The sequence below is a fragment of the Tinamus guttatus genome, unplaced genomic scaffold (genome assembly GCF_059628265.1).
Source record: "Tinamus guttatus ecotype Peru unplaced genomic scaffold, ASM5962826v1 Tinamus_guttatus_pri_ptg000602l, whole genome shotgun sequence".
Taxonomy (NCBI): Eukaryota; Metazoa; Chordata; class Aves; order Tinamiformes; family Tinamidae; genus Tinamus; species Tinamus guttatus.
Window position 1 is genome coordinate 6,851,312 of NW_028289136.1, and position 13,817 is coordinate 6,865,128.

The 13,817-nt window shown below is 44.4% G+C and overlaps 1 protein-coding gene across 6 annotated transcripts in view; it reads right to left on the minus strand.

Annotated features, from left to right (window-relative positions):
* Nucleotides 1-13,817, minus strand: part of GDPD5 (glycerophosphodiester phosphodiesterase domain containing 5) — a 157,649-nt gene that overhangs the window by 99,491 nt on the left and 44,341 nt on the right. For 2 of the 6 annotated variants that reach the window (XM_088535002.1, XM_088534999.1), the window contains exons 1-2: nt 7,794-7,814; nt 2,669-2,843 (exon numbers count right to left, since the gene is read on the minus strand). In XM_088535002.1, coding sequence (XP_088391128.1) covers nt 2,669-2,785 — 117 coding nt within the window. In that variant the 5' untranslated portion in view covers nt 2,786-2,843; nt 7,794-7,814. Of the gene's footprint in view, nt 1-2,668; nt 2,844-7,793; nt 7,815-13,817 lie in introns of those variants that run through there. The other 4 variants (XM_088535004.1, XM_088535003.1, XM_088535000.1 and 1 more) reach the window with 2 other exon arrangements.

A 13,817-nucleotide genomic window follows, 5' to 3' on the forward strand; every position in this document is an offset into this window, starting at 1 on the left:
TTTGCAAGATTTAAGACCTACCAAGCATGGCACACTCATTTTTAAAGAAACCATGCTCAAGAAAATGTGCATTATACTACAAGCGTCTCTACCCTAGGTCCCCAGTGATCAGATACAGTATCCTGGGATACTGGTAAATCTTCCACATCCCAGAAGTGAACCCATTCAGACCCCAGAACTCTAAGACCCAGTGCTGGGACCACTGTCCATCCTCAACTCGGAGTTTCATTGAACTGCAGGGATTAGGATTTGCTATGCAAGAGGTCCTCAATTCAAGTGATGCCCTGAAAAGCTCTCCTGACCAACCCAGGGAGGATGAGGGATGCTACTACTGGTTTACAACCCGCAGAAGTTATCTACTTGCTTAAACAGACAAGGATTATTTTGCAATTAAAAAGAAATAAACCTAAACACACACAAAGACATATTTCTCACTTCTCTTTTTATACATATCCTACAGTTCACATCCATTCTTTGCAGAATGACAAACATCTACAATGCCTGAACACCTATAAATAGACAACCCAAAGTAGGACAAACATTTCATTTGCACTTTCCCTGCCAAAAAAAAAAAAAAAATGCTACAGTAGCTCATTCCATCACTAATGCCTGCTAAACACTTTGACAGCACCATAGGAATAGATTCTTCTTACCTCAAGTTTGCATAGTTTATAGCTAATTTTAGTTTTTACTTCTTGTGCTCCATTAAGGACTAAGTTTTTTCCACTTCAGCAATGCAGAATTGAAGATGAAGCCTCCTGTAGACCTTAATATGACTGACTCAAATGGGACATATTTTTAAATCTAGCCCAAGCATCTTTATACTCAGCCCAAATTCTTTCAGATTAAAAACAACAACAGACACAGCCATAGAATGGGAAACCTGTGGCTGATGCTAAAAGAAATCAGTGCAAGCAGAGATGGATTTTGCTCAAAAACTAAGGCAGTGGCAGTTTTTATATGGAATTTTAGCTCGCAAACCATCTCGCTCATAAGAAATAACGTATTTTGAGTATTTAAACTAGCATACACATGCGTGCCAAGGTATCACTCCCCACTGTTTTCCCTCAGAAAGCCCCAAGGGCCCAACTAACACCCTCCACCACGGATGCACCAGGGTGTTCGCCCAAAGAGAACTTCTACCAGCTCCCAAGCCTTTGCTGAGAATAAGCCAGGTGCACCAGAAGAGGAGAATAAGAAACAGCCTAAACTATCTCCTCTGCAAAAGAAAACTTGCTTAATGCTGCAAAAAGTGCAAACAGGCACTTTTTTTTTTTTTTTTTTGTCTTTTTGAGTCACATGGGGGTTCCCAGCCTGACGGCGCCATCAACAACTGTCACGATTCACAGGCAGGCACGGTTGGCACCAGATGTACTTGTGCTTTAGTGGCATGTTTTCCAGAGCAGAGGCACTCCATGGCCTGGCACAGTCCTGGTTAGAGGCTTAAAAAGTAGAGAGCTGCTAGATGTCACTGAAGCAAAGCAAGCTCTCAAAAAAAGACCCAAGGGATCTCCAGGGAGCATTGTGAAAACAAACAAGTTTGAGTTTTGTTCTGTGGTTTCTTTTAAGTAGCAAGCACACTAGAAATAAAAATAAAATAGTGTGGGAGCAGAGAAGAATAGTAATATGCAACAAGCATCACCCAGAACATGGGATAAGATGGATGTGTTTCTTCACCATCTTTCTTGCAAGCACAATTCAGACCTCACAAGGCGCTTCTCAGCCCCATCAGCCAACAATGAAGGGGAAAACCCAGGCCGAGCTGTTGGTATTCCCTCCGCCTCAGCTATTAAAATCTGTATTTGGCAAGAGAGGGGACAAATTGCCCCTAGAAGCCCCCCTGCTCAAGTCCAGCTAGTGCTCACTTCATGCCATCCTTCATTCCCTTCCCATGGTTTTGTTCTATACACAAAATGGTTGGCAACCACGCAGAATGAGTCCCATGTAGTCCCATTCCTACCCTATCCTCAGGGCAAAACACTTTTAGAAATAACAGTTAAGCAGAAAGTTGAATTTGGGTTTTGTTTTTTTTGTTTTGTTTCATCTTCAGTTCTAACCAGTTCTCATGAAGATGCAACCTGCCTCCATCAGCACCACAGGCTCTCTCCCAGATTACTTGATAGTTCTGTACTGGCTGAAGATACCAAAGCCCCTTCAACTTCCCCAAGTAGACCAGAGAAAACACATCTCGAGACCACATTCCACATCGGTTGGCTGCAAGCTGCCTCTTCACAGCTTTGTTTGGCTTCACACAAAGGTCAATGGCCAAAGAAACCACAGGCACATCAGAAAAACAGGAACGAGGAGAAAGCATAAGTTTCCTCCAGCACTAAAGGGAAAACACACATCGACTGGCCAGCCTCAAGCCATTCACCTGCTTTGAGCATCAAGATAAGTGACATATTTACTCCCATAACATCAATTATAGGTGTGAGGTCTTCTCTTATATTAATCACATTAATATGCATTCAACTTAAGGCAAGGAAAACCTCTTGGTAGACTTCCACCTTCCACCAAAGCCTACTAAAACCAAGCAAAATATCATCCATCATATCCAACCAAGATGTCAATCACAACCAAGGTTTAAGGCTGGGTTTCTACAATCAACCACAATCCAAATACACTGGGAAGAGGAGACACGGGTACAAGGCAGCAGTCTTCTACCAACCTTGGTGGTGTCATCATGTGACCGCTGGTACCGTTTCCAGCGGCAGCCGTAGATTCCTGTCAGGCACGACAAGCATAGCTGTGGCTCGTAGTACTGCAGTGGTTGGTGTTTAACCATGCTCCTTCCAGCCCCTCAGGAGCAATGTATCAGAAATCCATCAGGTCCTGGGAACGCCCTTTAGCAGGAGAAAAAAGGAAAGAAGAAAAAGTGGTATTTCGATATATTAACATGCAATTTCATAGTTAACCATGTTCTCTGGCTATTAAGAGAGGAGAATTGGTAATCAGGACTAATCCCAGCCCTGTCAACACCTCAGGCTTGTTACTCAACAAGACCTCAAGAAGTTTAATTAGTTGCCATGTTGCATTTCCTTATGCTGTTTCTCCCACTCCACCGAAAGGGAGTATATTCATAGCTATCAATAAGAAATGCTGCTCAAGGACAAGAGCAGTAGACATATTATTTGCAGTCTGGATGATTAGATTTATAGAAACGATTGAAACGCAAAGAGCCATTCCCTCAGCTAGCACAACCTTAAAATTGACTCTGAGACCTCAGCAAAGCTGCACCCCAGCCAAGGTATTTTGTTGTGAGCATCCTATGGAGGCCATAAACAATCCTAGTTGAGGAGATAGCATGTGCTGCAAGAGGCAGACATTCACCTTCCTTTGCAAGCACCCAAGGAGCCACAGAAGGAGGCAGGTGGGAAGCAGAGCCAGCTGCAGCCTTCACCCAGAAAAGAGAACCCCGCTCCACCAAACTGCATGAGCTCCACGGAGGCCACAATGAAGCAACTGCATGGGAACATCGCTGTTTCAAGGGAAAGTACTTCCCTCCACACATGCACTGCGTGTCACAAGGCTGTATTTTATATTTAGGGCGCATACTTTCAGCTGGGTTGAGATTCATAACGAGAAAGCCCAGGTCATCCTTCGCTCTTACTCATTCAGAGAGTCAGCATTCAGAAACTGGGACCTGAAAGCAAACGTTTACCAGCCTGGTGGCGTCACGCTCATGTTTTTTAGCTGTACTTAACTCCCACCAGGGGTTTTCCACCACTTCTGGTGTGCAAGTGCCGACCCACAGCCCTACACATTGCAAGCTCAACTCCCATTGAGCATCATTCATGGTGCATGGATTATCCATGCAAGAGCAAAGTGCTTGTTTACCTTCAAAGAGCATGAACAGTTGCATGTACGGCCTGCACTTACTTGCAGAAAGACCTACAGCTTCCTCTATAGGGCAACTGCTTAATTTTCTTATAGCCCAGATGCCAAAAAAGGGCATCAGGCAATAAAGCTGGCAAAGGGGCTGGAGTACAGACCTTACAAGGAGCGTCTGAGGGAGCTGGGGTTATTTAGTGTGGAGAAGAGGAAATTCAGGGGAGACCCTATCGCTCCAAAAACTACCTGAGAAGAGATTATAGCGAGGCAGGGTCAATCTCTTCTCCAGTTCTATCTCCTAGAGATAGAACGAGAGGAAATGGCCTCCAGTTGCACCAGGGGAGGTTCAGGTTAGACATTAGGAAGAACTTCTACACAGAAAGAGTAGTCAAGCATCGGAACAAGCTGCCCAAGGAAGTGGTGGAGTCACCGTTGCTGACAGTGCTCAAGACGCATATAGAAGAGGCATACATATTTTAGCAGGTATGGTGTTGAAGGGTTTACTGTTGGTCTTCATGATCTTAAAGGTCTTTTCCAACCATAATGATTCTATGATTCTATGCCTTAGTACTCCGGGTTTGCAGAAAGATATAACAACTATGAGCACCAAAACCCCACTGGCATTGCCCAAGTGTGGCAAGCTTGAGTGTGGAGACTGGACTAGATGATATGCAGAGGGCCCTCCCAACCTTGGCAGTTCTGGGATTCTATGATTAAAGATGTGTCCTAGCCACCTCATGAGGACCACAACACATTGCTAAGTCCCGTGGAAGGAAGCCACTAAGAACAGGGTTCATCCAACTTCTTCCTACAGCTGACAACATAAGGGGATGGTGCAAGCATTGAGGCATGGACCAGAAGACACTTCAGCTAGGGCACAGTCAGCTCAACCCCTCCAGCTTCTGCCCTTCTCCACGTCCGTTTCCTCTCTGTATTTTGCTCTGCCAGCCCTGCACAGGTCTGTTCTGGCTTTCGCTAATTAGGGCTCAGCATCCCGGAGGCAGACGGATCTTGCTAGCTGCCCGTTGCGGTTTCAAAGCTCAGCAGACCGTACCGCGCTGTCTCCAGAGCTCACAGCTCCTCTGCCCCCGTGTCACACACGTACACGCGTTGTCCTTTCAGTAAATCTCCCCAGAAAGCTCTCAGCACCGCTCAAGGCGCTGACCCAGGCAGATGACACAAGAGCACCCAGGACTTGCTGTCTTTCCTCCCTGCGGGGAAGACATGCAGGACAGTGTCAAGCGCATCCTGCCTGATGCAAGAAGCATTCACCCATCATCTGGCACCTCTGTGCTCTCCTAGCTCATCTTTCCCCGAGTGCTGCACCACCTCCGTGGCCTCGTGCTTGAGGTCACCTGCCCGCGTGTCATCCTCTCTCACGCTATTTATAAAACTCCGCATTAGTCACTGCACAAGTTGCCTGCTCCCTTCCCTCCTCCAGCCTTTGTCTGCTTCGTTTTGTGCCCAACGACATGAGTTTCCCGGGCTGCCTTCTCCACGTGTCAGCAGCAACTAAAATAGGACAGAAATGCTGAGCCTGTGGAGTTGATGCCGCTTAAGAGACTTGGACAAAGACACAACCTCTGCCCTGAAGATTCTGAATGGCAGGAGATGTACAAAACATTGCAGGACACAGGCAGGACCTTAAATCACACACTTTACTAGTATGAACACCTAGCAGACTACAGCAAGTAGGAAAAAAAATCCCTCATTAAATCATCTCCAGAGGACACCACTTCTTCCCAATTCTATCTCATTCTGCTTCATTCATGCAAAGTAAGAGGGCAGATGGACAACCTCAAAAGCTTTTTAAAAGGTATTTTACTTGCTAGCTTAAAAGATTTGCATTGCAAACCCAGCACAAGTGCAATACTTGAGCATTTCATCACTTTGTTCTTTTGGGAAGCCACTAGCTATTCTCCATCCTTCCCCTCTAGCCCAAAACACCTGGAGAAGTGGTGCCATAAAGCAAACACATATGCACACCGACTGCCATAACTGACAAATCCCGACTTTCCCAACAGAAATCCAAATTATCTGAAGTGGGAGGAGGCAGGGAGCACAGGCTGCCCTTCAGAAATAGTAAAACTCATGGGTTACACAAGTCTTGGATCCATCTTTCCTTTGAGGAAGTTGAGACCAGAGCGCTTAATACCCAACTGAAGCTTCATGGTGCAAAGTTTAGCTCTACCTAAAGATGGGAGCTTTAGTCAGCATCGCTATAACATTACAAAGCGGAGATAGGAGTTTGCAGAGATAAGAGCTGTACTGGTGCACACATTCACACACGTCTTCATGCCAAACAAGATAGCAATCCAAATGGATAACAAAGGATAGGAAGCAAGGAAAGATAACAGTGACACTGTTGCCCCAGTTGTTTGATAGGGACTGTCCACAGATGATTTCAGGCTCCCACAGACATTTGACTCCTACTCTTCCAGAGAAAACCTTCCAAATCAAGTCTGAGACATGCTGGCTATTTGCCATGTTGCCCCTCTCTCCAAATAAAGGGATAAGTCGACGGAAATTCAGCAAGAACTGAAACTTGGACGCCAATTTGTCATAAAGGGTAGGGTTTGAGCTTGGATAAAGCTTCAATTGATCATTTATGCAGTGCCATCGAAAGCATCTAAAGACTCACAGATGGAAAATCTCACATCTAGTACACTCATTTCAACACCGAAAGTTTCCCATGTAGAAAGGCAAGCAGTCTCCAGATGCATTCCCCAAGATCCCTGGGTTTTACCAGCACATCCATTTGTCATCTGCTAATGGATAACTGCAGCCGGCCACACATCTTCAGGAATCACTGGCAGGGCACACACCACATGTCCTAAATTTGGGTAGAGGAAGTTTTGCCTTGATTACTACACCGAACTGCAGCTTCAGGTGCCTATCATCACTTCTCACATCCCAGACTACACCTAAAGGGGCTGAGCAGTGGCACCTCTGGCACTTAGCACAACTTATATTAGGAAGCCGATATTGCTGTTGGGACAAGTATCACAAGGTAGCAGGTACATGGAAGCTCCCATCGCAGAACGCTCACCTTGGAAGCCAGGATCTGTGCTTAAGCCTGTTTCAGATACAAACATCCCCCATAGCAGTGCAAAAAGCCATCAGGCACATGCTTTCACCATCCTAAGCGTCACATCCACAGTTCATGGGTTTGCTGAAGCCATTTCAAATGACATTGCTTTAACAAGGTACAAGTGCACTTCAAAGGATGGCAGGGACCAGGAACCAACTATGATTTTTGTTTGTTTTTTTAACCAGGAACCCCAAGACTCAAGGTAGGTGTGAAAGCTTCAAGTTTATCAGCCAGTTCTGAAGGGCATCCACCAGCCTCCCACAGCAGCATCTGATCCAGCATCTCCCAAACTCCCCGAGGACATCGGCAGGGACACAAGTATTTTCAGTGCAGGAAGACAACCAAAAAGCACATCTGTCACATGCCACCATCACCAGAAGGCTGCTGCAGGGTTTTAGTATGAGTTAGAAGCCACTAAATATAACCAGGAGGGAACAGACAGATTTTCTCAGAAAAGATCATCAAGGAAAAACACAGCTGAGAAGGTCTTATAACCCACCAAGCAAAGCTCTTGCCTCAGTCCTCTCAATGAGTCCCGGTACACAGGGATGCTATGGAGCCCACTGGCTTCACCAGCATTGCCACCCTCAGTCTCAGAGCAGATCCAAGCTACAAAAGCTTTTCAAACCATTCCAGGTAGCTCTTTATAAAGCAAGTCAGCAGAGAGAAGAAATCCAACATGAGCTAAAGAGGCATTCCAGAAACACAGTAAAGCAAAACCTTTTCTTTGAACTGCACGAGACACAAACGACAAGTCTGAAAATCATTCCCTCTTCTTCGAGGGCAGCAGTAGGTGATGCATCAAAATCCACAGCAGAGAAAAGCATAAACTGCAGCTCCCCACCCTCTCCTCCCCATCACCCAAAGGTACCTGAGCAATAACGGGGTGCACGAAGAGACTGAAGTACCACAAGCAAGATGCTGCTCAAGAGAAAACAGGCTGATAAAATTGCCACACTGATGCCATCTGTCCAGAGATCCTTGCTTGGCTGAGATCACAGACCGAATACTTGCTTCTCCTGCTACCAGGAAGGGATTTAATGGAGAGAAGCAGAAAGTCCGTACCCTACAATCACTGTTCCCATGACATCTATAGCTTTGAGGTGGAGAAAGCAGGCTATGAATGATTCAAACCCCTGCTGGTTAGCATTACATACAGAAATGAAAACAGGAAGCAAGACAACATACATTAATTATTCAAATTCAGCAATATGCACCAGAAGGAGGAAAAAATATATATAAAAATTACCAAACCCACGCAGTCCATCAACCTTGACTTTAAAGAAGCATCATCTGCCAGTGGCTACAAACTTCTTCGAGCCAAATAGTTTGCCAGCCTGCTTGCCCAAAAACGGGGAGTCCATCTGCAAACACAGCAAGAGCATTTTCTGAAGGCTCCGGGATGCCTAATTAGCACACACTGCATTCCCGAGGTACTAGGCTGTAGGTATCCGTTACAGACTGCGACACATTATTCCTTTCCAAACAGTTTTGGAGAAAAAAAAAAAAAAAAAAGAGAGAGAGAGAGAGAAAAAAAAAAAAAAGGGGAAAAAGAGAATTCAAGTTGCAGGTTTAAAAGGGAAGCTCTCCAGGGAGATTTGGCCTAAAAATTTGGATTTTTGTCCGAGTTAACTCCTCCATCCCTGTAGTCTTAGGTCAACATTCCAGATCCTGAATGGAAAGAGGGCAGAGCAAGCAGGACTGATCATTTACGTTATACATCTGCTAAATCTCAACACTATCATTTTTGGCAGAGGAAGAGAAGCAACACAAGTCCTGAAGCACAAAAGGTAAACGACACAAATAAAGCCATGGAATAACAGGATCTAACCCTTCCACCCGGCATGGTACAGTCCAAGTCCTTCCCTCCAACCCTCCCTCTGTTTTTATTCATCAGCAGAGTTTCATGCAGGCCACACTCAGAGCTCATTGAGCATCTTGGAAGGTTGGAAGGGATCTTTTAATAGCCCAGAGGCAAGTGGCTCACCACAACCCCTCTTGGTCACCCTAGGCTGGTTCAGAACAACAGTTGCAGCATGTGACTTCTTGCTTGAGCCTGCCAAGGATCAAAGAGAGCCAAAAATTTAGCTGAGGACTTTCCATTGGTTTGTTTTGAACGCACACTTAGTCATGGGCCAACCGAGGTCTACAAGGGCACTGGAGTGCACAAACACCCATTGCCCAGGGGAAAGGAGGAACAGCCATGGCCTTCTGCAGCATCTCCATCCATCAAAACAGGGTTGGAAGGACCCAGAAAATAATAAGCTTAGTCCCTGTGGGTCCCACCTGGAACTAGAGGCTTCAGAGGACCAGATGTGTTGGAGACGTGAGGATAGCCAAGAAACATGGTCACCACCACAGTCATGTGATGGTGTTCCTCCCATAAGTGGAAGCCAAACAGGCCATCTCAGTGATGGAAGACCCAAAATCTGAGCAGACTAAGTTAAAGGGGTTCAACCTCCCCAAAACCAGGCCCAAGGACACACATCCTATTTTCAGTGCAGATAAAGGCAAAACATTCCAGGAATATTAGAGACTTTTTACTAATGCATTTTAAGAAGGACCTTGATGGATTCTACTGCTTTCTACATTAAAAGGATTTTTTCCTCTCATGACTGATGACTCAAGGGATCACTGTTTATCATGAATCTCTGTATAATTTCCAATATCTCCATTTCTTATTACAAGTTACATCAAGTTAATTATAGTTAAAATATTGAGCTGAGCAAATAAGTTCCTGCACTGATTACATAAGAATGTTACTGATACCCAATTACCCCATTGATATTCTTGTAAGCATTCATCCAATTGTTTCTCTAACTACACTGGAAAATACTGGATTTTCTTTAAATACTTGGGCATTAAAAAGAGGGGTTTATCTCCTTATCTCCTCAGGAGCAAAGCTTCCAGTTCTATATATCTAAATAAATAAATTGTATTTTTTGCCCAGCAAGGAGCAAAACGATTGAAAGCATTAAAATAAATGCATCTACATTCTTGTGACTTACAGGGACTCTTCATGGTTTTCATACCAATCTTTTCTTTAATATGCTGAATTCATCCAAAAAAAAAAAAAGGCGCAATTTCCCCAGCTTGGGAGATAGAAATGGAAGCGGGAAAATATCTTCCCATCTGTTTAATAATAGAACAACTCTTATAGAGGCGTGTTTGCTACAGCCATTCCCACAGGAGGAAATCTATATGCAGGCTGAGCTGCATTTTCCACGTCTTGCTGGCTGGGATCCAGAGCGTCTCAGCTTGCAAGACCAAGATTTGATTTCAAGGCGGGAAGGGTAGGAGAACACCCCCAAGCCAAGACCAGCTCCAACCCCGGAACGCTGGGTCTCAGCAGAGGGTGAAACACCAGTAACGGTGGTAATAACCCTCCCCACATTGCTGGGGACCTCCTGGTGACCCAGCAGGATGATAATTCCCAACACAGTGTCCATGCTCTGGAAATAGGGTTGGGTAAAGGTCTTCCACACAGGCCACAAACATTTTTTCCCCCTCTTTTTTTAATAAGGACAACACTTCAGAATCCCTCACAAGAGAAAACAGCAGCTGTCTTAAAAATACCAATTGCCCTTTTTTTTTTGGGGGGGGGGCCTGTCAGGGTTAAAAGAATGTATATAATCAAAAGCAATGTGGTCCTTGATGTGCACCTGTGTGTATGTATAAATAAAACATTTTGGATCAGAACTGAGCTTGAAAAATTTGTATTGGCAAGACACCTCTGCCCTAAAAACTACACGGTGCTGCCCCAGGGACAGAAAATATCAGGGAGAAAAAAAGAGTCTGCAGAGCTTATCTTGATGTGTCATAGAAGCTGCAGAGTTACAGATCCAGCTTATACCTCTGAAGAGCAGCACTGTCATCCCGATGCCAAAAAAGCCCTATGACTACTTCCTAACACAGGGAGACATCCAGCAGATCCACTTTGATTCACAAAGCGGCAAGAGACAACCCAAACAGTCAGGGATCCGGCTGACGTGTAGCCCCAATGGGTCCGACCTGTTGTTTATTGTTCTTAAGGGTATTTTATTATTATTATTTATTTTTTAAAAAAATTAACGCTTTGAAAGTAGGGCAGCATGTAGTTTGGGGTTGTACACTTCCAGTTAATGAGAATTCAGACTTCAAAAGATAAATACTTCAAAGGGATTACAAAAGAAAAATTTAGACTTTAATCTCGTTAAATAAATAAGCGCAGTGCAGGCTAACACCCCCTGCAATCCAGCCTCTCAGCATTTTCTACACCAAGGGTATATTGGGTGCCTTGCATTTTAGAAAGGGGCTGGAGAAATGGAACAGATCACCAGAGAAATCTTATCAGAGTAACAAGCAAATTCAATCCCTGCTTTCTGCACAAGCTTGAGCCTTTGCAATGAAACCCTCTAACAAGTCCAGGCATTGGGATAGATCTAAAACACAACCATCTCAAGAGCTTTCACTGTAGGGAGAGGGACTTGCTCTCTCCCAAAGCTGAGAAGCAACAAAAAGCAGTGACGCAGATCTGATATTAGCAGAACGGTGCTGTATTTTAATCTGTGATGTGACAGCAGAGGTGAGGGTTACACATGGGTTGACTTTTATCCTGACAGCACTTTGTACCTGTACATCCTCAGAAGACAGCTGAAAAAAAAGAAAACTACTGCGATAACCCCAGGCACCAGCTCTCACTTAAGACAAAAAAAAAAAAAAAAAAATCAATTTTCTTCTTCTTGGAAAAGGACACTAGGAATGGAGAAGGCAGAAATAATCCAGGTTATGATCAGTTCAAATTTTTCTTGGGAAGCTACTCAGAAATGGAGATCTCAAAGATAACAGAGTAGAGTTGGCAAACACCTTCATGGAGCCCCATTAGCTGGTTTCTACTCAACTGTTATTTGAAATCAGCACAGCCAGTTCAGGTTAGTTCTGGCTGCATCCTCAGAAATCAAAAGCCAAAGGAAAGTTGGAGGTAGATAGGAAGCACTAAGGACACTCCAAGCATTTACCTGGGATGAGGCCTTGCCTGGGCACATGAATGAGAGAAACAAGATGGGAGGCAGAGCTGGATGACTAATGCAGAAGAAACCAGCTTCCCAACCTCTCCCTCGCAGCTAGATCCTGGAGGTCACAAGTACTCTGCCCAAAGCTTTTCTTGACATCAGGGTAGTTCTCACGTAGCAAACCAGTGAAGTCCACCGATGAAGAGCCCAAAACCCTTCTTCCCTTCTACCCTTTTTGGCTGATTCCAAAGAAAGCAAAGAGAAGTTTGAAGCAACCCAAGAGGTTCAAGACCCCATTCTTCCTGTCCGAGAAATACAACTCTTAGCCACTGCCAAGAAAGATAGTAGAGGGGGTCAAAGATACCCCAACAAGCAAGATAAGTGGATTAAGAATGGTATCGCTAGAGCTGATGCCCCCTTAGGGTAACTGGTGTATTAGATGTTGAAGGTCTATTTTCATTGCTCAGTCTATGTCATAGGGGAGATCCAAGTTGGGTGCCCACAGGGAATGTGTCTCCTCTCTGCCTTGGATCTACCAATAGTCAGGCAAGATCAGCTACGGTTCTGCAAGCAGAGAAACATAAGTCTCTTCTGTTACTGGAAATGAAAGCTAAATGCAGATGCAAGCAGGGCCAAAAGTGAGTTCACAGAGGAAGAAGAAAGAAAAAAAGGAAAAAAAGAAACAAAGATCAAGAAAGGCAATAAGAGCAACACCCTGGATTTCAATTCCAAGCAGTAAATTGGCTCCATAATCTCATTTCCTTTATCCAGTGCTTCCTGATTGAGAAATATTAGGTAAGAAAGCCTCAGCATTGCATCAGGGTCACCTACCATGAAAAGCTGAAGCAGCCCAAGTGCCGCACGGTTTTAGTCTGTGAAAGGAACTACCTCGATCCTGTTAATCCTCTATTCTGTAAACACATGCTAACATGAAAGCAAGGAATTGCTAGGAAGCTAGCAAACCTTAACGGATGCCAGGTTTCAGTTTTACTGGCAAAACACGTGCTAACTAATGGTCTTTCCCTAGGATTCTCCAGGAGGCCTTGCCAGTATTGCTGGTATCCAGGAAAATCAAATAAAGATAAGTCCTTTGTGAGAAAAAATTTAAAAAAAATAAAAAAAAATTTAAAAGGGTTTGCTATTACTGAAAACAGAATTCAGTCATGGACCAGGAGATGCTGATGAGTTAAACTCGAATAACACTGAGGACCTCTCCATGCTAGTCATAATGAGGGCTTTGAGACCATTAACAACAACTAACCACTTGAACAAAGATCCAGACCAGTCACTTGCTACAACTTTCCTGCATTCAAGTAGTTTTCCAGCTAGCTGGGATGGTGGTGGGAGGTCTCTCTAGGACCATCAGCTCTTCCAGGGAGAAACCACAGCACATTGCTTTGAACTGGTTGATAGCACTGATACCTCAAGGAAACAAGAGTTAAAAATAAATAAATAAGATTCGGGATCATGAAGGAACATCAGCAGAGCTAAGTAGAAAAGAGCACCAAGGCTAGAGAACAGAGGACAGAAATCAACAATAGGAGAAGACAATAAGACAAGACACCATGGAAGCACAGCTCGATGCTGAAGCAAGCTATGAAGGGGTTCAAGCACGAAAAGAAAAGAAAAAAGTTTTTGTTAAAAATATATATATTTAGGGAATTAACAAGATTACTCTATGTTTTTTCTCTCCATAAATCCCAAGAGCTTGGCCATCTTCTGCATGCTGAGGAGCAACAGTTTCCATCAAGTCTTATCCATTTTCAGCATGTGTTTTTGTTGAGGAATTAAATAGGAACAGGCCCGTTTTTGAACGTGCACGCTCTGACATACGGTTTCCCCCACAAGCCAAGCTTCTCTCCCTCCTCCCCAGTCCCCTCTTCCTACTCCCACCCCTGGAGAGT